The 22,525-nt window shown below is 42.8% G+C and overlaps 1 protein-coding gene across 1 annotated transcript in view; it reads left to right on the top strand.

Annotated features, from left to right (window-relative positions):
• SEZ6L (seizure related 6 homolog like) overlaps positions 1 to 22,525 on the top strand; it is a 339,967-nt gene that overhangs the window by 207,295 nt on the left and 110,147 nt on the right. Inside the window, exons 2-3 of the mRNA XM_069961326.1 lie at positions 863 to 1,564; positions 3,801 to 3,934. Of these exons, the coding sequence (XP_069817427.1) occupies positions 863 to 1,564; positions 3,801 to 3,934 (836 nt within the window). The remainder of the gene's footprint in view (positions 1 to 862; positions 1,565 to 3,800; positions 3,935 to 22,525) is intronic.

Below are 22,525 nucleotides of genomic sequence, written 5' to 3'. Positions count from 1 at the left end.
TTCGGGGCATCATCCAAGCATATAGGGACAGTGGAGTCAGGTCAGACTCAGTACTTTTTTTTTATTTTGCAAAGTGAAGCAACACAGTTGGGGGAGTCAAACGTTTAAAACTCTGGCTGTCCAGGCATGATGGAAATTGTAGTTTAGCAACAGTTAGAGGGCCGCCAGTTTGCCACCCCTGTTCTAAGTAGTCTTCTTTAGAAATTTCCTACTATTTAGCTGCTACTCACAAACAAAATAGCTCCGCAGATGGACTTTTCATGATCGCAGTGTTAGATTTAGCAACCACTAGAGGGGAGATGGGGGGGGCACCTTGGAGGGCAGCTAATATATACTACAGATGAAGAAAGAAGCAAATATAAGGCAATGTGCAAGTGTAGATAGAAAGTAGACCTCAGCCAGCAAACCGTAGGTGAAAAACTAAGCAAACTTTTTAATAATGAACTATGGAGAATGTTTTTTGGCATCGAAATGAAACAAAAGCGTAAAACAAGGAATGTAAAAAATAATGCTCTACATTCTTACTCATCATCACTGGTGGTAAGTTGTGGTGAGTTGTTTAAAGTTACAGACAGATATTCCTGTTTTTGTTGCTGTTATATTAGCCATTGAACAATGAAGAGATAGAATAGAATTGCATGATTTGCAATTTAGCAATCTAGAAAAGCTGGATGACAATCTTGTTGGTGCTGTAAATTCATATTCGTTGTTGCCCAGATTTCCCAGAAACAGCTATAAATATTATAATTATTTCTCGATAGTCCGTACTATTTCCAGGAAATACTAATGTGTCATATAATTCTGTAGATCTTCATAATATATTGCCAAATGTATGAATTAATGTTATCCTTCAATTTTACAGATGATAACATTAAGCAAAGTCCCATTCCTACAATTACATTGGAATTACTCCCAGTGGAACTTGTCAGCAACAGAATTGGAAAGGAACATTCCAACCTCAAGGACACAGGATCACCAAGTGCCCCTCATTCTGGAGAAGAACTGTTTGACTCAGATCCAGAAAAGGAAAGTTTGCACCATAGGGAGGTATCTCAAGCTCCAAGCTCCACTCCAGACTTTGCAGAAAATCAAACATTACCAACTAGGAAAAAACCTCCATCTTTAAAGCAGTTAAACATTGCAAGGAAACGCTTAAGGCCAAAAGCTATACCTACTGCCTTGGAAAGACTAGTGGACCCTCGCCCAAGTGTTTTATCATCATTATCGTTCTTAGAAAAGTCCCCTCTGTTAAAGGACATTTCTTCTGAAACTAGAGAGGTAAAGGAACACATCCCAGAGTTTCCATTGTGGATAAACAGAAGGCGACATACTGCATTCATCCCTCAAATACCATTCCAGTTGAGTCCATACACAGCACAGCCATCGAACCCGCACAGTCCGGATTCAGTAAAGTTGTCTCCACCTGATATCAACACTTCAATGCAAGCAGATGAACCCTATAGAACACATTACGGGGACAATGATATGGTTGCAGATGAAAGTCAAGATACTACCACATCTACTATAATAACCACCACCGTGATCACGACTGAGCAGAGTCCAGGTATCAGTTTAACATAGCAAGGTCAAGTGTTGACTGTAATATTACTGATTTGCATTTGGTAGTTGAAGTATAATGGTGAGGAATACTAGAATGCATGCTAGGGTCAGTTATTAAATGTTAAAAGCTTTAATACAATGTACATACTACTGTGGATGTGAGAAACACCTACAAAAGCTTGGTTCACGTCCTGATTTTTCTACCTGTCTCACGGTATGCGTTTTGAAAAGCTTGTTTTGAACATTCAGAAGAATGTGGCCAACCGTGTTTTTGTGTAAAAAACAAAGCGGATCTGTTTGGATTTGTTCCTTTTTAATAGTTGAAGTCAATAGAACATGAATCAAAAATAGAGATGAGCAAACTTGTCAAAAGTGAAGCTCGGCAGGTTCAACGAACTTTAATGTAAAGTTCAGGTTCATGCTGAATTGAACCTTAATGAAATGCATGTTTTAATGTGGTTTTTAAAGGCAGCTCCTTACACTTACAGTACATGTCTCGCTCTCTAACCGTCCTTATTCTTTGGTCCTTTCCCAGTGTCTTCCATGGTGTGGGCCCGCTCAGCCAATCACAGGCTGATTAGGAAGGGAGAGCATCACAGCCTGTGATTGATTGAGCAGGCTGTCACTCCTGAGACAAGAGTGACAGCCCACTCAGCCAACCACAGGCTGTGGTGCTGTCCTATCCTAATCAGCCTTTGATTGGCTAAGCAGGCTGTCACTCTTGTCTCAACAGTAACATCCCGCTCAGCCAATCAAGGCCCGCAGTGCTCTTTCATCCCAATTAGCCTGTGATTGGCTGAGTGGGCTGTCACTCTTATCTCAGGAGTGACAGCCCGCTCAGCCAATAACAGGCTGCGGTGCCCTCCCATCCTAATCAGTCTGTAATTGGTTGAGCGGCTGGCACTCTTTTCTCTGGAGTGACACCCGCTCAGCCAGTCACAGGCTGACTGGGATGGGACAGCACCACAGCCTATGATTGCTGTCACTCTAGAGACAAGAATAACAGCCCGCTCAACCAATCACAGGCCGCAGTGCTGCCCCATCCTAGTCAGCCTGTGATTGGCTGAGTGGGCCTTCACCATAAAAGATGTCGGGATGGAACCAGAGAGTCACCAGGAGACACCGGGGGACCACAGACAGGTGAGAATATGTTTATTTTTTGGTCTTCTTGCATGAGCGCTGCCATTTGGCCGAACCCCTTTCGAACTTTGCAGATAGTTAAAATTTGTAACAAACTGTATTTTTTGCAACGTTCGAAACAAATCTGGGTTAGGCAGGTTCAGTTTGCTCATCTCTAATCAAAATGGATGGCATACAACTAGGGATGGTCCGAACCCTCCGAGGTTCAGGTTCGTATGAATCCGAACACTCGGCATCAGATTCCCGCTGTCTGCCCGCTCCGTAGAGCGGGTGGATACAGCAGGAGGACCACCTGGAAAACTGTGATACAGCCTATGGCTATGGCTGTATCCCAGTTTTCCAGGTGGTCCTCCCTCTGGATCCACCCGCTGCACGGAGCGGGCAGACAGCAGGAATCATTACTGGGAGTTCGGGTTCGTACGAACCCGAACCGAACTTGGTTCGGACCATCCCTACATACAGCTACCATCCGTCTTTTTTTCTTTCTATAAAATGGATACATTAAACAGATAGCAAAATCGTGACATGAACCAGTCCTTAGACAAAGCCACAGAGGAAAATCTACATTGTATTATTGTGTCTTTTTATTTCAAATAATATTTTTGCTTTACAGCTTAAATATTAAAACTAATGAACAATGAACATAAAGTTCAAGAGAAGACATGGCAGTAGCATATTCATTATACTTATTGTCCAAAACCAGGAACAATGGACTATTACAGTATCTGCTCGAAAACCTTTCAAGCTCATTATTTAGTCATTATAACACAGAATAACTTGGCAATTAGAATAATTAATATGTGAGGTGTTTAATATGGCTTTTCTTAGCTGTTTAAATAGAAATTCATCTCAATATAACATTCTGTATATCAGCCCATTGATTTTTGAAGTAGATCTATTGATGCAAGCTTAGCGAGCTCTAAGATACAAGCCAAAGGTCCTCTTCTCTCTAGTGACTTACGAACACCCAAGGCTTGGATTGGACCATGTATATTTGATATTTCAGGGGGTTTTCAGAGTTTTGTAAACCTTTCATTTTTTATTTGATTTAAAGTACATTTTTACTCAATGTCTTCTTGCTAACAAGGATTTGTATGTAGTTCAATGCAGTGTGAACTTCTTGGAACCAGAAGGATACATTGATTCAACAGATTACCCTCCACTTCCTTTCAAAAATTTCCTGGAATGTGCTTACAATATCACAGTCTACATGGGTTATGGAGTGGAGCTGCAGGTAAGAAGCTAATTGTTTCTTGCAATTTAACACACGGAAGATGAATGTCTCTCAAAAATGTATTCTAACTAGAGATGAGCGAACCTTGAGCATGCTCGAGTCGATCCGAACCCGAACTTTCGGCATTTAATTAGCGGTGGCTGCTGAAGTTGGATAAAGCCCTAAGGCTATGTGGAAAACATGGATATAGTCATTGGCTGTATCCATGTTTTCCAGACAACCTTAGAGCTTTATCCAAGTTCAGCAGCCGCCACTAATCAAATGCTGAACGTTCGGGTTCGGATCGACTCGAACCCGAACCTGGTTCGCTCATCTCTAATTCTAACGTATGTATTATGATACGGTACACGAATTAGGGACACAATGTAACAGAAGTAACAGAACATCAATAGCTTTTTCTTGGTGCTATGACCTAGTGGGCTTCCATGGACCTCTACAAGTCTGTACAATATTACATATATAGATTTATGTTGACTACATAATTCTACACATCATCGTGATAAATAAGGCTTGGACAAATGAGTTACTACTATTATTATGATTATAATCTAGGATCATTGTGCAGTACATGTTTGTCAATAATCTAATGTGAGTACATACCATATACCCAAGCACATAAGTAAATGGAGTATAATTTAGGTAACTCCTGATTTTTAGCCCAGTCATATTCAGGGGCGTTACTACAAAGGGATGGGCAACATAGCAAAATTTCGACTGAGACCTCCTCCTCTCCCCCATCGCTAGAATGTCTCATCAATTAATAAGCAGTGGGGAGTTTGATGGATGGCGAGAATGAAGGGAAAAGATAGTGGCACTCCTAGCCACCTGGTCGTGCAGAGAACCGCATCTGTCCGCATTCACTTGAATGGTGCAGTACTGAAGTTCCCTTCACAGACAGGTGGGAAGGGTGTCAATGTGTAAAACAGAGTTTCTCAAACTGTGAGGCGGGAATCACTAGTGAGGTGCCCTTTAGTTGTTGGTGGAGCACAGCCGGGGAGGCAGTTTTCACACAAGTGATTATGCAGTGTCGGACTTGGGCCCATCAGGGAATTTGATTCTCGGGGCCCACCCTACGTACACCAGATATACCCAGCACCAAACCTTTCACATTACTATAGCGACTTTACACAGAGCTGTGTATGTGACCAGCAAGCATCAGCTCACTGCTAATAACTGGTCAGTCACTTGATGCAAACAGCAAAGCGTGGCATTTAGGTTTCTTGAAAGGAGAAGTCCCATATAATTAACCGGGGGATTATTTGTCATCCTGGAGCTGCTGCTTAGGGGCCAAGCAAGGTGTAGGGCCCACCGGGGGATTCTCCTGATCTCCTGTGGGCCAGTCCGAGCCTATGACTATGATCTGCACAGTCCTTTCACTGTTTGCAACAATCTCCATTTTAGCAACACTATTAAGTTATTTTGTACTTGCCTTATTGGTCTATAGAGCTCAGGAGACAGGTAAAAGGTAGCCCTAGCATTATTTTTAGCTTTTAAATGCCACTACAGATGATGAGGGCCGGGCTTCCTCTTGGTCAGTCTGGTAAGGCCCAGACATTGCTTTGTTCTGTTTGGTAAGGCTCCAGTAGAACAGAATTGAGAAGCCCTGATGTAAGGGAAAAACAATAAAAGGGATTCAGTTCTCTGTTCTTATGAAAGGTGGGGATCCTATAGATTCAACCCCCCACCAATGATAAAGTGATAAGATTGAAACGTCCCTTTCATTGCATCAAATATCTTGATGAATTAGACCTGGGCCTGGACACCATTTTCACCTTTATAAATGCTTAACGGGATTTCCCGGATAAAAAATAACGAATCAGCAGGGTGCCAACATCCAATACCCATGCCGATCAGCTGTTCAGTGATGGGCTAAACAGTAAAAGAGGTTTATCTCCACTCATTGTGTAGTAGTGGTGAACTGTAACTGCAGTACAGCTCACGGTCAGATGAATAGGAGCTGAGCCACAGTTGCACATCACCACCACTCCACAATGAATGAACAAACTTTGTTCATTGTTGAGTGCAGCCCCAAAACAGCTGATCGACGTGGGTGCCCCGCCAATCAGTTACTAATGAGTGCTCAAAACACTAATAAACAACAAAGCAATGGTTACACACCAGTCCTGTCCCACAGTGATCTTCCAAACAAGCTCCAGTCAGTGCTCCACTGTCTCTTGACAAGCAGATGACACATGACTTCCATGGCCGCCATATACCTAATAATCCCCTAAATAAACAGGAACAATTGTATGGGGGTGCGTCTCATGGGCGTTTGCGGTCTAGCACAGCAGCTTACAATCTTATAAACTATTTGCCCAGTTCCCCAAACCACAAATAACAGTATTAGGGCCTTTTCACACTACGGATTCGGCGCAGAGATTCCGCCGGGAACCTCCATCCACAGACTCTGTGCCCAATCCCTCCTGCTATGTCTTTGAATAAAAGGGCTCATGCGACCCCACTCTCGAGCCCTCCCATTCAAAGACATAGCAGTAGGAATTCGGCATGAAGTCCGCGGACGAATGTTCCTGGCAGAATCTCTGTGCCGAATCCGTTCTGTGAACAGACCCTAACAAAACAAATGGCCGAGTATGCTGTAAGCTGGTATCATAGGCCAAGAATTTCTTCCAATGTCTCACAGCTGAGATGTCTTTTACACAACATATTACAGCCTGTCACAGACAATAGCCCTAACTATACTAACTACAGGCCTGATGTTGGTCCTAGAAACTTTGGCGTGCAGGCTTACTGATCTCAGGTCTCCTTTATATAGATGGCCAGTCACGGTTACTGAGTGAGGGGCCCCTCATGCCAAAGATCTGTACCAGTCCTCTTCATAACTGGATTTGACACAACTCCTATGCTGTCTCACCCAGTAACAGACTAGTATAGCTGCTCTCAACAGCAGTTAAGGAGTCCCAGAAAAAAAATGGCATCAGGTATCTCAGTGTTCATCTATTACAGCCAGCTCTCTCACCAAAATGGCTGCTCCAGACTTCCCTCATCTGCTCTATCTTCTTCCCTTAGGTCACATGTTCCAACTGTTAGGTTCGTCTCGCTTGACAACAGCACAGCCTTAAAGAGAACCTATCACCTAAAACTCACTGTCCCTATTATCAAAGTACATCTCTCCCTAAGTCTATCTTTGAAGATACAGACTGCCTTTGCAGTCTGTATCTTATACTTTACCCAATTCTCTTTATCGGCGCTGGAAGGTTGGAACGCAAGTGACATATTCAAGATGGCGGCGCCCGGCCTTCCAGTGCCGAAAAAGAGAATTGGGTAAAGTATGAGATACAGACTGCAAAGGCAGTCTGTATCTTATTCTTTACCTGATCCTCTTGTTCCCTGCAGCAAGGCCGGCACCGCCATCTTGATTACGTCCTTGCGTTCCACCGCTGGAACGCAAGTGACATAATCAAAATGGCGGCGCCGGCCTTGCTGCAGGGAAAAAGAGGATCAGGTAAAGTATAAGATACAGACTGCAAAGGCAGTCTGTATCTTCAAAAATACACAAAATAAAGATACCAACTGCCTTTGCAGTCTGTATCTTATACTTTACCTAATCCTCTTGTTCGGTGCAGCAAAGCCGGCATCGCCATCTTGATTACATTACTTCCGTTCCACCGTTGGAACGCAAGTGACGTAATTAAGATGGTGGCGCTCGGCCCTGCTGCCGCAATGCATGACGGGTGCTTCCTGTCTCGCGCCGGCTCTTTTGAAAAGAGCCGGCGAGAGTCAGGAAAGGAAAGAGTGGATAATTCAAAAACGCGGCCATAAAAATAATTAAACATATTTACAAATATTAATAAAATAATAATTTACATATAATTAGGGGATTTTTTTTCCCCCTGCATGATTGGTTCTCTTTAACGACACAGGCTGTGTACTGCTAAACAGTGACATCTTGTGGCCAAATGCAGAATGTCAGTTTAAAACCATATATTACTATACATATTAATATATACAGTTACATTTCTCTGGTTGTTTCACCATCTCACAATGCTAGGAGCGACTGCTGTGGCCACTTTCTCTTCACACTGCACATTGGCTGTCACATGTCATCTATTTACAAGAGAGATTAGGGCGTTGACCAGAGCTTGTACAGAAGATCACTGTGGTACTGGAGAGATAACCATTGCCTTGTTGTTTTATAGTGCTTTGGGCCCTTTAAAAATAAACTAGATAACTCCTTTAAATATAAAAAGATTTCATAAACCATATTTCAAAAATTGGCCCATCAATCCAAAATGCAAAGTAATCTGGTCTATTATGAATAATGTTCAGTAGATAGGCACTAGATATTAGTAGTCACTATGGCCAGTCAACAGTGTTATAGAACACTGACTATGGAATTGGATTGGGCCACACCAAATGGAATACACCAGAACCAAGCTACATAAGATACTACTAGTAGATGCTTTGCGGTACCATTAATATCCATTCACTCTCTCAATACTATGTTCAAGTCTTATTTCAGGGGGAATAATTTGCTACTCGGTTCAGAAATTGCTAAAACAAGATGAGAGCTCTTCTCCGATGACCTTGTTGTATTTCAATTTGCTTTTACATAAGACAATATCAGATGAGACAAGATCTATCGAAACCCCCATCAAGAGCTGAGAATTCTGTGCACACAACCTGAAGCAATACTCAATAGTCTGCAACAATAACACTGCCAATATTCATTCTGACAGGGTCTAGCAGGAAGCTTCACATTCCATAGTACGTTTGACATTGTTATGTATACACGCTATACAGAAGGGGGCTGACTTGCATTCGGTATAAGGACGCGTGTGAACAATAACAGAAGAGAAAAAAATAAAATGTCCATGAATAGAATTTGGTTGTGGATGTATGCTATAGGAATGAAATAGTAATAACAAGGAAAGGCAGCGTGACTTATGTTACCTTAGAGCCTGATGAATCTTCTTCTTAAAGGTCTATATTTTCACAAGATGCGATGGGAATTGGAAATGACAGATCTATTGCAGTGGACAGTGCTAGCCAGGCTTTTTTAATCTGGCCCTTAGTCCTTTATTGTAAATTATCATGTAAGCCAAAAAAAAATAAAAATTTCTAAACCAGTATTTGTAACTTTAGATTAGAATTATCCGTAAACTGGATTTCTAGGTAGAGGAAGGTCTGCATTCCCAAAACATTTTATGTGGCAATTTGTGTAAAATTGTGATATTTTAGTTCAGGGACCTCTCTACACTACACTCAAACACTACAATAGATTCCAAATGGAATCTTGACTCTAGAAATTGTGGGCCATAATATCACACAGATTTTATGGGAGTGCCATTTTATTGTATTTTTATATTATCTATACATACTGGATTAGAGTTTTCATTTTTCATCTTGAGGCTATGTTCACACTACGTAAAACTACGGCCCTTGTTGCCGATGGCAACAACGGCCGTAGTTTTTGTGCAGCGGAACACAGCCTATTAAGCTATGGGATCCCAGCAGGAGCGTACACACATCGTATACGCTCCGGCCGGGATCCCATATGTCGCCGCAAACAACTGACATGTCAGTTTTCTGCGGCTGGAATTCAGTGAATTCCGGCCACAGAAAGACCTGTCAGTTCACACAGTGAAGCGAGCGGCTCCGGCCACTTGCTTCACTGTGTGCTATGGGAGGTTCTGATGCGGGCGCACGCTGATGCGCCCGCATCAGAACCTTGCAGCCAAAAGATCATCCGGCCGGTACTCAAGTACCTGGGCCGGTACTCAAGTGATCTGGGCAGAGACCGGCCGTTCCGTGACCCGTCCGGGTCACGGAACGGTCGGTCTCTATACGTAGTGTGAACATAGCCTAAAGGGGTGTTCCAGGATAAATTAACATGTTACCTATCAACAGGTTAGGGGGACAAGTAACAGATCGTAAGGGGTCCGATCTTCAAACCCTCCTGTCGATCTCGATATTGGCCAATGGCTCCGTTGTTTCGAATAGAGCCACGGGTGCGGCACGTAACCCGTGGATCTATTCATTCCTATGGAGCCGGTGGAATTATAGAGAATAGAGCCACCCGAGAGAGCCCAGTACAGTACTCAGCTCTTTTCAACAGCTCAATTGGAAGAAACCAAGCTGCGAGTCACACGCTGTATCCGCAGCTCTATTCAAAACAAAGGAGCCAAAGGCAGATATGGAGATCACCGGGCGGTACGGAGGTCGAACCCCCCCCCCCCCCCCCCCCAAACTCCTGTGGATAACGGACAAGTTATTTTATTTTTTAAATGGCACCTTACCTATTGTTTAAAAAAATGCATGGTTTTAGCCCTTCAGAATGATAACATAAACTATCATATAACCTCATCAAATGGAGGAAAGGACAGTGACCATTTAAAATACTAGGTGCAGTGGATTTATTATAGCAAAGTATGTTTCTTCTGCTCAGTATTAAATTAATCTATACTGTTTTCTAATTCAAAGGAATGTCATTCAAAGGTATTTGCGAGGCCCCAGTGCAGCAATCCCCCCCCCCCCCCCAGCCTGCCTGCTCTGCCGATATTCATTAGAATGGGTGGGCTAGCTGGGGTCGATCACCAACACACCTCATTAGCATAGGAAATATACTGCTAATATCATGAAAACAGCACAGAGGATGAAGGTAAGAAACTTGCCTTCATCCTCAGCACCCTGTCAGCACCATATCAGCAGGTTAGATTCTTTAAAATAAATGTACCATAAGTACATTGGCTTTAAGTTTTGCACATGGATAGAACAGCACCCGCGGGGTAGAAGCCAGTGCCGCGGCCCTTCTTTTTAACTGCGGCCCGATTCCTGTGTACGGAGCCATTCTATTTCTGGGCATTGGATTGGGATTGGGAGGAAACCCCTGCCCCTTCTATGATGTGGCTCCATTTATTCTAATGAATATGGCGCCATATGCAGGAAAAAGAACCGCGGCAGCAGCTACCCTGCACCGGTGCAGTTTTATCCATGTGCAAAACTTAAAGCCAATGTACTGTTGGTAGATTTGCTTTAGGGTTTTCCCCCAGAGGGTTGCTAGATTGTTTGGTTTTTGCAGCTTTGTGGTTTGCCCTTAACCAGGACTAGTATGCAAGCAGAACAGAGACAATTGTAGCTGGGGATAGGCGAGCTGGAGATTTTTACATTTAGGCTATGTTCACACTACGGATGAGCCGTTCTGTGACTCTGGCCGGGTCACGGAACGGCTGGTCTCAGCCCGGATCATCACGGCTGGTACTTAAGTACCAGCTGGATGATCTTTCCTCGCTGAAGCTCTGATGCGGGCGCATGCTGCAGCATGCAGCATGCGCCCGCATCAGAGCTTCCCATAGCACAGAGTGAAGCAAGCGGCCAGAGCCGCTCACTTCACTGTGTGAACTGCCAGGTCCTTCTGTGGACGGAATTCATTGAATTCCGTCCGCAAATAATGGACCTGTCAGTTGTTTGCAGCGCCGCATGGGAACCGGCCCGGAGCGTATACGATGTGTGTGGCCGGGATCCCATAGCAAACAATGCTATGTTCCACCCCGCAAATCTACGGCTGTAGTTCTGCGGCGAGAACTACGGCCGTAGATTTACGTAGTGTGAACATAGCCTTATTCTGTAAATCAATAATAACTAAAGCTGAATGATAGATATTCGTAAACGTATCATATGTATAATAGCCGCAGAGAGGTTGTTGTTTGCATGATATTTTTTGCCAACTACTCTCACATGAAAAATAGGGTCTGTTCCATTTGGTTTCCATTGCTTTTAGAAGCCTGAGAAAAACTTGACAGACACTTCACAAGTCAATAGGATCCATGAAATAACATTTGTCATAACTGTCATGGCTCTGGTATTAGTGGAAGCCATGGCACTGATGTGAACAGAGTCTAAAATTGGATTTTGGAATTATATCCTATATTACAGGCTGCTATGGTATAGGATAGAAGTGCTCCTCTGCATGAGCACCGAACAATAAGAACATTGAAGAACAGGCCACACGTCCATGATGCCCACTCATGAAAGTTTCAGGAACTGCTGATACGTTTTACCCAGAATGCTACACTAGATTAGAAGATTGGCCCATTGATCATTCACTAACATAGGTTGATTGATCCAGATTGCAGGGTTTGCACAGGGGGGTAACACCACAGATGATGAGAAAGGTCTCTCATGTGTTGTAGCCTATGTGTGTAGCATGCCTTGTTATAATAATATTCTGTTCGTATTACCATCTACAGTATATTCTAAGCACTGCAGTTTGTTCTGCGGCTGAGCCATAGATTTGCCCAAAGTTGTTATGTAGGATTTAAGTAAACGTGCCCCGTTCCCATGACAGCTGTTCCTTGATTCATTATATAAATCAGAAGAAAAAGAGTGGTAAAAAGGAGTTCCTGAAGTGAGACAAGAATGGGAGAGAATAGCGGAATTATCTACAAAATGTCATAAAATCATAATATACCTGATTATCGCTTTTAACTATGCCTAATACTTTAGGTATTACTGTAAAAAAAAAATTAAAAAAAAATAATAAAATACTGCATAAAAACTGATTCGGAAAATGATTTGGGGTTATCGGTGGACAGTAAACCTATCTATAGTGATCAATGCCAGGCAGCAGCTGCCAAGGCTAATAAAAAAATGGGATGCATCAAAAGAGGCCGAGATGCTAAAGATGAGAACATAGTTTTGCCTCCTTATAAATCACTGGTCAGACCACACATGGAATACTGTGTACAGTTTTGGGCACCGGTATATAAGGACACAACTGAACTGGAGCGGGTGCGGAGGAGGACAGTCAGGGTCATTAAGGGAATGGGTGGGTTACAGTACTAAGGTTATCAAGCTTGGGGTTATTTAGTTTAGAAAAAAGACAGTACAGAGATCTTTGTTATTATTATTATTATTATTATTAATATTATTATTATTGTCATTTTTGACATGTGGGGGGGATGCTGAGACCCACACTGAGCACTAAAACTAACTGAGAAGCACTTGGCTTTCTCTCTCTCTCTCCTAATGCAGCTTAAAAATCTTTCAAACACATAATTAAAAATAGTTCCAGCCCATTCACCCAGCTCCAAATCTGCTGCCCTAACAAGGTCTAGATGAATGGAAAATGATTCAGTCAAATGTTTTAACATCTTTTGTATCTCAGCACTTTTAATGAGGCCACGGGAAACGCAACTAATTGACTCCATAACAACAATGGATATTCTGAAACGCTAATACCTACTGTATATGGTGTTACTGTAACCTACAGTATGTTAGTGATTCTTAACCTTCTTAAGAGAGGTGAGCAGATTGATATATATCTTTGTAGGAAAAGATCTAGTATAACTTGTAACATGTTGATTAAAATCCCGGCTCATTCTGGGATAAGGAGTCCAGTGGGCGGTGAGACTCAATGGACTGAAATCTTTAGCATAAAAACATCAGGGATTTCAATCAATAATTTAAAGAGTCATTGTCATTTTTTTTTGTTTTTTTTTTTTTTTGCAGAAATCAATAGTCCAGGCGATTTTAAGAAACTTTGTAATTGGGTTTATTAGCCAAATATTCCATTATCTGCATTTAAAAAGCCTTTTCCCAGCAGCCCCCCCCCCCTCCCTCCTTTTTTCCATCCACTGCAAAAAATCAGGAAATTGTGACTTGTTGCATCAGACATACCCAGTCTGGTCTATAGAGAGGGGAGGGGGGAGGAGGGAGTTAGCCAACAGCAGAAAGCAGATAACAGAGGATTACAGGCACTGAGCTGGGTGACAGCTGTAATCAGAGGTCAGAGAGGTCAGTGGTGACTGTCAGAGGAGATAGAGGGTGATGTATTTGTAGATTAACTCTTTGTTGTCCTGTTTTGGTCTTTTATTTAGCTCTCTCCATAGGAGAACAATGAAGACTTGGGGGAGAGCTTCAAACTGCTTTTTCATTATAAAAATGCATTTTTCGACTAATAAACCTAATTACAAAGTTTCTTAAAATCGCCTGTACTATTGATTTCTGCAAAAAAAAAATTACGACTTTAACATTTATTCTTAATCTTTTCGCACAGAGAGATACAGTGGTACCTTGGTTTAAGAGTAACTTGGATTAAGAGCGTTTCGGTTTAAGAGCTCACAGTTTTTCAAAATTGTAACTTGGTTTAAGAGCATTGCTTTGGTTTAAGAGCTCCCTGTACTGGGTGGGAGGGTGAGTGGGGGAGGGGCATGGTCTGTATAGCAGGGTCTACAGCTCTGTACTCTGACCCAGGAAGTCTCCCTCACCTTCCAAATCATAGCAGATCCACTTCAGGCTGGGGCTTGTATCAGGGGTCAGGACTGTGGTGACTGAAGGACTTTCTTCATAGCTGTAACCCCTCTCTCCCCAGACAGAGAGTGCTGCATGTATGTGCCCACATATGTCCAGCTCATTCCTTCATGCTCTTTGCAGTATCTGTCAGCCCTTTTGTTTCCCATCTTCTCCATTCCTTCTATAATGTGCCTGCATTTACACTCAGCTATACACACTGCTGCTATAATGTGCCTGCACTTACACTCAGCTCTACACACTGCTGTTTATGCCACTGTCCTCCTGCACAGCTCTGTGATTCTCTCTTCCTGATTGTTCCATGCTGAACACACCCCCTTCCCCATTGCTGTCATGTGACCAAACAAGCCTCTGAAAGCAGCCCTGCTTCTCTTTTGTAGCCTAACGTACAATGCTACTGCATTATGGGGATTCTGTATCTACAAACTGCTGCTGTTTTTTCAGGTTTATGCAGTTACTATACATTATACTCCACATGCTGATTGCTATAGTGTACAGTAACTTATAATATCCCATATTTTGCTATTTCTCATTGTTTGTTTTATCTGTTTTACATGTTCTTCAGAATAAAAAATCATTATTTTTGGGGTGTGGAACCACTTGTCTGCATATCAGTGATTTCTTATGGGAAAATTTGCTTTGATTTAAGAGTGATTTAGATTACAAGCATGGTCCCGGAAAGAATTTTGCTCGTAATCCAAGACACCACTGTATATCAATCCGCTCAGCTCCTGCTCTATAAAATAATGCTAATAGCTTAGGGAGCATTTTCATGGTGACGGTTTCCTTTAAAGGGGTATACCCATCTGGGAAACCTATCTTCAGTCCAAGGGCTCCCAACTCCCTTCTACCGGTTTGTGGCCACTAGACATGGTTGGGAAGCCGAAAACAGCCAAAGCAGAGGAGTTAAGCAATTGATTTTAACGGGAGTTACAAAAATGGCATGGCTGATTGCTGCTTATATTGCTTAGGATGTTGAAGATTGTATGACATGAACATAATGGTGAGGGGGGGCTATTAAGACGCAAGGGAAAGGGCTAAATCTGCACCTTCTCCTTTTGGACGGGATTTTCGTAAATGTCCCCCATTGTGTCTTGCCTCCAACTTTCAGCTGGAAACTTTCCTAAATTTTATTTCTCTTCCCTGTGATTTTTAGATGTAGAAAAATTGAATCCTGCAGTGTAAAGTCCCTTAGATAAGGGAATCAAGGGCTCATGAACTCGTAGATATAAAATATTCATCACCTCTAATTTGTTAACTTCAGTAATCTCGTCCTTTGTAATTGTTACAGAACGGTATACGGCTTGTATTGTAAATAATTGAAGCTGTTTTATAATTTCAGTTTAGAAATCACCAAGGAATTGATCAGCACAAAGGTTGATGTATCCTATTGTCATGGCCAGACTATCACTTTTCTAGATATGATGGCACGGTTTCCATTCATGGTGGATTATAAAGTCAAATCCTGGTATTTTTATATTTTGCAAAAAATGGCAATTTTCCAATAACTTATTTGACCATATTTCAATTTCATTGAAAGTTCTTGGAGGCGGCTGCCCAGAATGTCCGCAGCTCCATTATAGAGAATTATAGGGACCACTGTGTGCCGTACAGGCTCCATGCCAAGCATATTAATACATAATATCTGATATAACAACATTTCTACCTAATATATATACTAAAGGAGAGCCCGTAGAGCCTCAATTAAGAGTCTCTAAACACAGGACTAGCCAGATATCCCTCCGGGAAGGACCCAGCCAAGTGGTGGCTCCTGTAGGGAAACCATCAAAACCACCAAGTGGCCCTATAAGTCAATGTAATGACAAGGGGAAAAAAACAAGGCCAGGTATCTATCCACAGACAGCTAGCCGGGCCCTTCCCGGAGGGATATTTGGCTAGTCCTGTGTTTTGAGACTCTTAAATGAGGCTCCACGGGCTCCTCTTTTGCATATTCATGTTTCCCAGGGGGAAATGCACCTACTGTAGGATTTTACTGCATTGAGCGCTTTAACTAGCAGCTGGCAGTGTTATCTTTGGCTGGTCTCCCTGAGATCAGTGATCTGTTTCTTTAATATATATATAAATAAATTATATATATATATATATATATATATATATATATATATATATATATGAAATTTGTTAAGTATATCAAATTTTGTTTCCAAAATATTATGCTTAGGAAATGAGACAAGTTTTACATCACCTAAAAATAAAATGGTAAATCTGTAATTTGAAAGATTTTGAAACGTTTATTTGTTATGTAGCAAAGGAGAATAATAAGTGAGTGAAAACTCCATATAAGAAAGCATGCTGTTAACTATAATCATGTTATATTTATTTTCATAACAGACTTTCTCAAAGAACATTCATCTTTCTGGCAAGCTCGCAACTCAACATCTCCCCCCCTCCTTGTTCTGTATATTTGGCTTCTCTCCATTGTTCTGAAATGAGAGGGAACGGTATACTATTATTCTCTGCTGCCTGCAGGGGGCTGCATTACTAATTGTGTCTCCCTGTCCACAGTTTGCACTTGTCCTTTGATGGCCCAATTATATTTAACATAGCCCATATTTTTCTACTGTCTACATTTCTTTCATCCTCTCAGACATTTTTTTTATTTTTTTCTGGTTTTACATTTTGACCAGATGAGCTTTTAATGTCTGACTCTTGTCAGGGCAGACTGGAAAATTAATTTGGACATATATAGAGTTCTAAGCTGTTCAACATCAAATATTGCCAGAATGATGCAGACGCGGTTCTCTTGTAATTCGGTATTTTGCTACATGAGATAATGGAAGAAGTGTGGAAAGGCTTTGTTATTGTAATGCAAAACAAGAAACATATGATGACAATGACTCCTAATGACTACTTAGAATGTTGTACACTTGGGCCTGTTACAGAGGGTTTCCTATGAAAGTGCCTAATGACACTAGTGACCTACTTGCCACTTTCAAAACTCCTATTCATTTTTTGCAAGACCTGCTCCTTTGTAGGGGCTGATAAAACTACCCGTTTTGGATAAGTTGGGACCCAAGCAGCAGGGCCACAGCTCATCACTGTTTCATGGTATGCTGCCCTGTGTCTGAAGAGGAGGATGGCACAGCCTGAAGCAAGAGATGCCCTCTGCGGCTGACGTCCCTGCACAGAATGACAGCGCTAGATTGCAGCTGTGCCATGACGTCAGACTTCAAGCGGCTGAGCTCCATTCCAAAGTAAGCTAGCCCGGACTACCCCTTTTACTTCTCCCTCATCCTTATATTGAGCATATTAAAGGGAACCTGTCACCGCGGACGCGAGCACAGAGCCGCCTGACCCCCCAGTGCAGCCCCCGGATACTTACCCTTTCTGGCGAGTCCCGTGCCTGGAGCTGGTCCCGGGACGAAGATATCAGCGGCCGAAGCCGTGCGCGCACTGCAGAGATGAGTCCGATACCTAGAGAGAATAACGGCTCCATTCATTCTCTATGAGCATCAGACTTATCTCAGGTAATTTGCATACAGAGCGGGCACGGCTTTGGGCGCTGATATCTTTGTCCCAGGACCGGCTCCAGAAGCGGGAATCGCCGGAAAGGGTAAGTATCCGGGGGCTGCAGCGGGGGATCGGGTGGGCTCTGGGCCCGCGTCCCTGGTGACAGGTTCCCTTTAAATTGATTTGATGAGTGTTTTCATCTAAGAGATGATATTCTTGAAAGCTAAAAAGCAGACTCAAAGGGGCACATTTATTTGGACTGGCATTTGTTCATACCTGCATACAAGTACACCAATTTTAAATTAGGTCCCAGCCAGACTCACTAAGGACCCTATTACATGGATCACTAATCGGTTGAATCGGGCCAATTCGGCTGATTATTGCTTCGTGTAATAGAGATAACGATCAGCCGATGACAACGGTTATCTGGTTGTGGGCTTTAGGTTTACATTGTAATGTCTCATCTGTTCTGCTTTTTTTGCATTTTGGACTCTTGTGGGGGGGTGCATGGGCGGCCCTGGAACACTGTGTGGGGGGTGAGCCACTGGTGCCGTGCTGATCCTGTTCTGGGGGGGCAGCCCTGAGACACTGTGCGGGGAGCCCTAAGAGCTCCTGCGGATGCGTCTGTCAGCACCATGGAGACAGGCCACGCTTTGCCCCCCATAGCAGTTGTGTTGTTTACCTCCATGATAGCTACACCACTGGCTAGAACCTTTGACTGTCAGGGAATGATGGGAATTGTAGTTTTGCAACAGATGGAGAGTCAAAGGTTAGGAAACACTGAGAACACCTAGAGAATAATGTACAATTTTACACTGAGCACAAAATTTCTACGTAACATCCAATAAAAGTTTTCTAATTAGCACGGCACCTGTCCTTGTCACAGGATGATTGGTGAATTAATTTTAATTAATAGAATCTTTCTATGCTTTGTTCACCAAACTGACATCAAATATTAAACACAGCAATAAATCACTGGAAAATACTCATTTACATTTTACTGTGGAAATGGTTGAGTGGGTATGAAGTCCACACAGCAAAACTTAGAGTAACTTCATTTAATGCGCTTCCATTTTACAAAGAGAATATTTTATAACAATAAAAAGTTTTTTGTGTAGCATCTATGCATCAAATAAAGCTCAGCAATTTAAAAGGGAAGTCCGGTGGATTATAAAATCCAACAGGGGTAGGAGGGAATTTTATTACAAGTACTAATTTACCTCTCCTTATGCCCACAGTGAGTGTCCCCTGCTGGAAGGCATTTTCCACCGAGTTGTGATGACGCTACCACTCGGGGGGGGGGGAAGGGGGAGAGGCGTGTCCTGGCTGATAGACTGGTTGCTCAGCCAATCAGTGACTGGAGCGGCATCCCACTTAAGTCACTGACTGACTGGCTGAGCGTCTAGTCTAGCAGCCAGGTTGGGGTTTGTCAGTACCAGAGATCCTGGAGCCCGGCAGGGGTCTGGTGTCCCGTCGAGCTGCAGGGGGAGAGGTAAGTTAGTAGTTGTATTTTGAAGAAATATTCAAGCATATATAACATATACTGCTGGGGCCATAAAAAAAATAAGAAAAAAAACTAAACTTACCTACCCTGCTGTAGCACCCATTCGACTCCTTCCATTCCCTTGAACTCCTGTCTTCCTCCTACTTCCGAGATGAGAATTCAAATACTTGCTCAACCAATTATTATTATTATTATTATTTATTTTTAAAGTGCCCTTAATTCCAGAGCGCTATACAAGTGACATGTTCCCATGATCTCCTGTCTTCTTCCTACTTCCGAGATGAGAACTCAAATGCTTGCCCAACCAATCCTCTATGGATAATTTAATAATAATTAGAGTAGAATCTCCTACTGTACATATGTTTTCATGGTAACAGACTAAAGATATGTTCCTACTATATTACTCCATTGGATTTTCCTAGTTTCCAAATAGTGTAAGAACATAACATGAAACTGAAAAATTATGTACATAAAGTCATCAGTACAGTACAGGGTCCATAAATACTATCACTGTTAAAAAAAAACATGAGTAAAACACAGTTTCCATAGCGCTAAACATTTTAGAAGGACATGTAACTGTGCTGTACATAGACTAACATAGGTTCATTCATGAAATACATTAACTGACAGGCATCGCAAACACATATTGATTCTGTGGTTACAATTAGAAAGCTGTAAACCACAGAGGTTCCCATGCTTATTAATGACTGTTACTGTAGCCGCAGGATTCCCGCGCCAATTAAGGTTGATGACTTTTCTTGTGGAGCACCTGGAAAAAATTCTATTTTTACATTAATGACAACACATATTACTGAGTATGGTTAACCCTAAAAAGTTACAGGAACACATTCAATTTGTTCCAGTCGTTTAGTCCCAGGTTTCCCATAGCATGTTTATGTACAATCTACCGTTATTCCTGCCTCAGCAGTAGTCTATGTCGGTCCATGCCTGTTCTCCACTTGTCTATGCCAGTATTGCGGGTATTGAGTAAATCGACAAATGGGAAGTAAGCATGGCCCGGTATAAACTATTACCAAGACAGGAATCATGATGAATCATACGTACAGATGCTATGTTAAACCTGGGACTAAACAGCAAAAACAAATTAAATGTGTTAATGTGACTTTAAAGGGTTAATCATACTCAGTAATATTTTTGGGGTGCACCACAAGGAAAGTTGTCAGCCTTAATTGGAGTGGGAATCATACAGGCTACAGTCACAGGTGTTAATTAGCGTGGGAACCTCTGCAGTTTACAGCATTCTAATTGTAACCACAGACTCAATATGTGGGCACTATGCTTATTAGTTGATGTATTTTATGAATGAACCTATGTTAGTCTATGCACAGCTTGGTTGCATTGGCCCTATTACACAGGGCGATCTCCGGGAGCAAGCGAATGACGACCTGTCAGGTCAGCGTTCGCTTGCGCCTTATTCCCTGCTCACTGCCAGCGCTATTACATGTGCCAACAGCAAGCGGGTAAGTGCGGGAAGGCTGCGGGGAGGCCACGGGGAGGTGCGGGAGGGGCTCATAGGAGATAATGGTGGTCTGCTGCCGCCGCTCCTGTCACATGGTGCAACGGCAGCAGATCATTGTTATACTAATAGTTTGTGTTTCAAATGTTGAAAGACAACAATTAGCCAACATCGTTCATGTCAGGTGATCGTTGCCTTTATTACACAAAGGGATTTTCAGCTTTAATGGTCGTTAATTGACCAAATATGTCCAATAATCGCTTCGTGTAATAGGGCCTTTAGCGCTACATAAACAGTGTTTTGTTCATGTTTCTTAACCGTAATAGTATTTAAAGGGAACCTGTCACCCCATGTGCTGGGTCAGAGCCCGTTTGACCCCCCGCTAGAGCCCCATATACTCACCTCGTTCCCAAAGTCCCGTTACTGGAGCCTATCCGGGGATGGAGATATCACCGTGGTAAGTCCGGCGCGCACGCTGATGAGATGAGTCCGAAGCTCATAGAGAGTGAATGGAGCCGTCATTCTCTATGGGCGTTGGCCTAACCTCAGCAGCGCGTGCGCCGGGCTTCCCACGGTGATATCTCCATCCCGGGACCGGCTGAAGAAGCGGGACTTTGGGAACGAGGTGAGTATAAGGGGCTCTAGCGGGGGGTCGACCGGGCTCTGACCCGGCACGGGGGGTGAAAGGTCCTATCTAAGTACCCTGTACTGTACTGATGACTTTATGTACATACTTTTATACGTAATTTAATTTTCATGATATGTTCTTACACTATTTGTACAATTTTTCCACTTTACATTGGACTTTATCTTGGATTGGGTGCGCATTACTGTCAGTCTGTAATACTGGTGTAATACATCGACCTGGGTGTCTTAGATGCATCCATGCATGCTCCCCCTGCTGTTACTGTTCCACTTCTGTGGTGTTTCCATCACTTTTTGAGGTTTTCAGGTGAACCAGACATGTTCTCCTCTATAATGTAGGGGGCACCTGGTTAAATGCTCGAGTCTCCCATGCACTTTAAAGCGACTCTGTACCCACAATCTGCCCCTCCAAATAGCTTGTACAGTCGGATAGCTGTTTTTAATCCAAGATCTGTCCTGGGTTCCATTTGGCAGGTGATGCAGTTATTGTCCTTAAAAAACAACTTTTAAACTTGCAGCGCTGTGCCAAATTGGCATAGCGTAGAGTACCTGTGCCCTAGGGTTGCACCGCCTCTCTGTATTAACTGCCCGCCCTCTTCATCATTAGGAATACCTATGGGCAGGATCTCTACACTCAATTCTTGTCTGCACACTGCACATGTGTTGGATCAATAAGACACATGTGCAGTGTTCAGACAAGTGATGATTAGGAGAAATCTTGCCCAGGAGCATTCCTAATGGGGAGGATGTGGGGAGAAGGGCCAGAGAGGCGGTGCAGTACTAGGGCACAAACACTCTAGGCCATGGCAATTTGATACAGTTTGATACAGGCACTCTAGGCCATGGCAATTTGATCACCTGCCGAACTGACCCCAGGACAGATCTTGGATTAAAAGCAGCTATTTAATGGTACAAGCGGTTTGGGGGGCAGATTGTGAGTACAGAGTCACTTTAATGAAAAATGCTCAACTTAAGTAACCAGCACGCGAGGATTTTAGCGTTCGCTTAACACCTTGTAATGAGGGTAATAGTGCTCTAGAAAAATGATGTCTTGCGTGCATACTTTGACCATTTATTTGAAACCCTTCTATTTGTCTGTCCATTTATTTGTTGCACAAAGCAATATATTCTGTGGCATAAGTAATGATAAGTATCAGCCACTTTCACCTTTCCATTCAGGCAGCTAGATCTTGGAACAACATCACACACCGTACAGGGTTTGGCA

Source organism: Dendropsophus ebraccatus, chromosome 3, assembly GCF_027789765.1.
Source record: "Dendropsophus ebraccatus isolate aDenEbr1 chromosome 3, aDenEbr1.pat, whole genome shotgun sequence".
Taxonomy (NCBI): Eukaryota; Metazoa; Chordata; class Amphibia; order Anura; family Hylidae; genus Dendropsophus; species Dendropsophus ebraccatus.
This window is presented reverse-complemented; position numbering and strand designations above follow the sequence as displayed.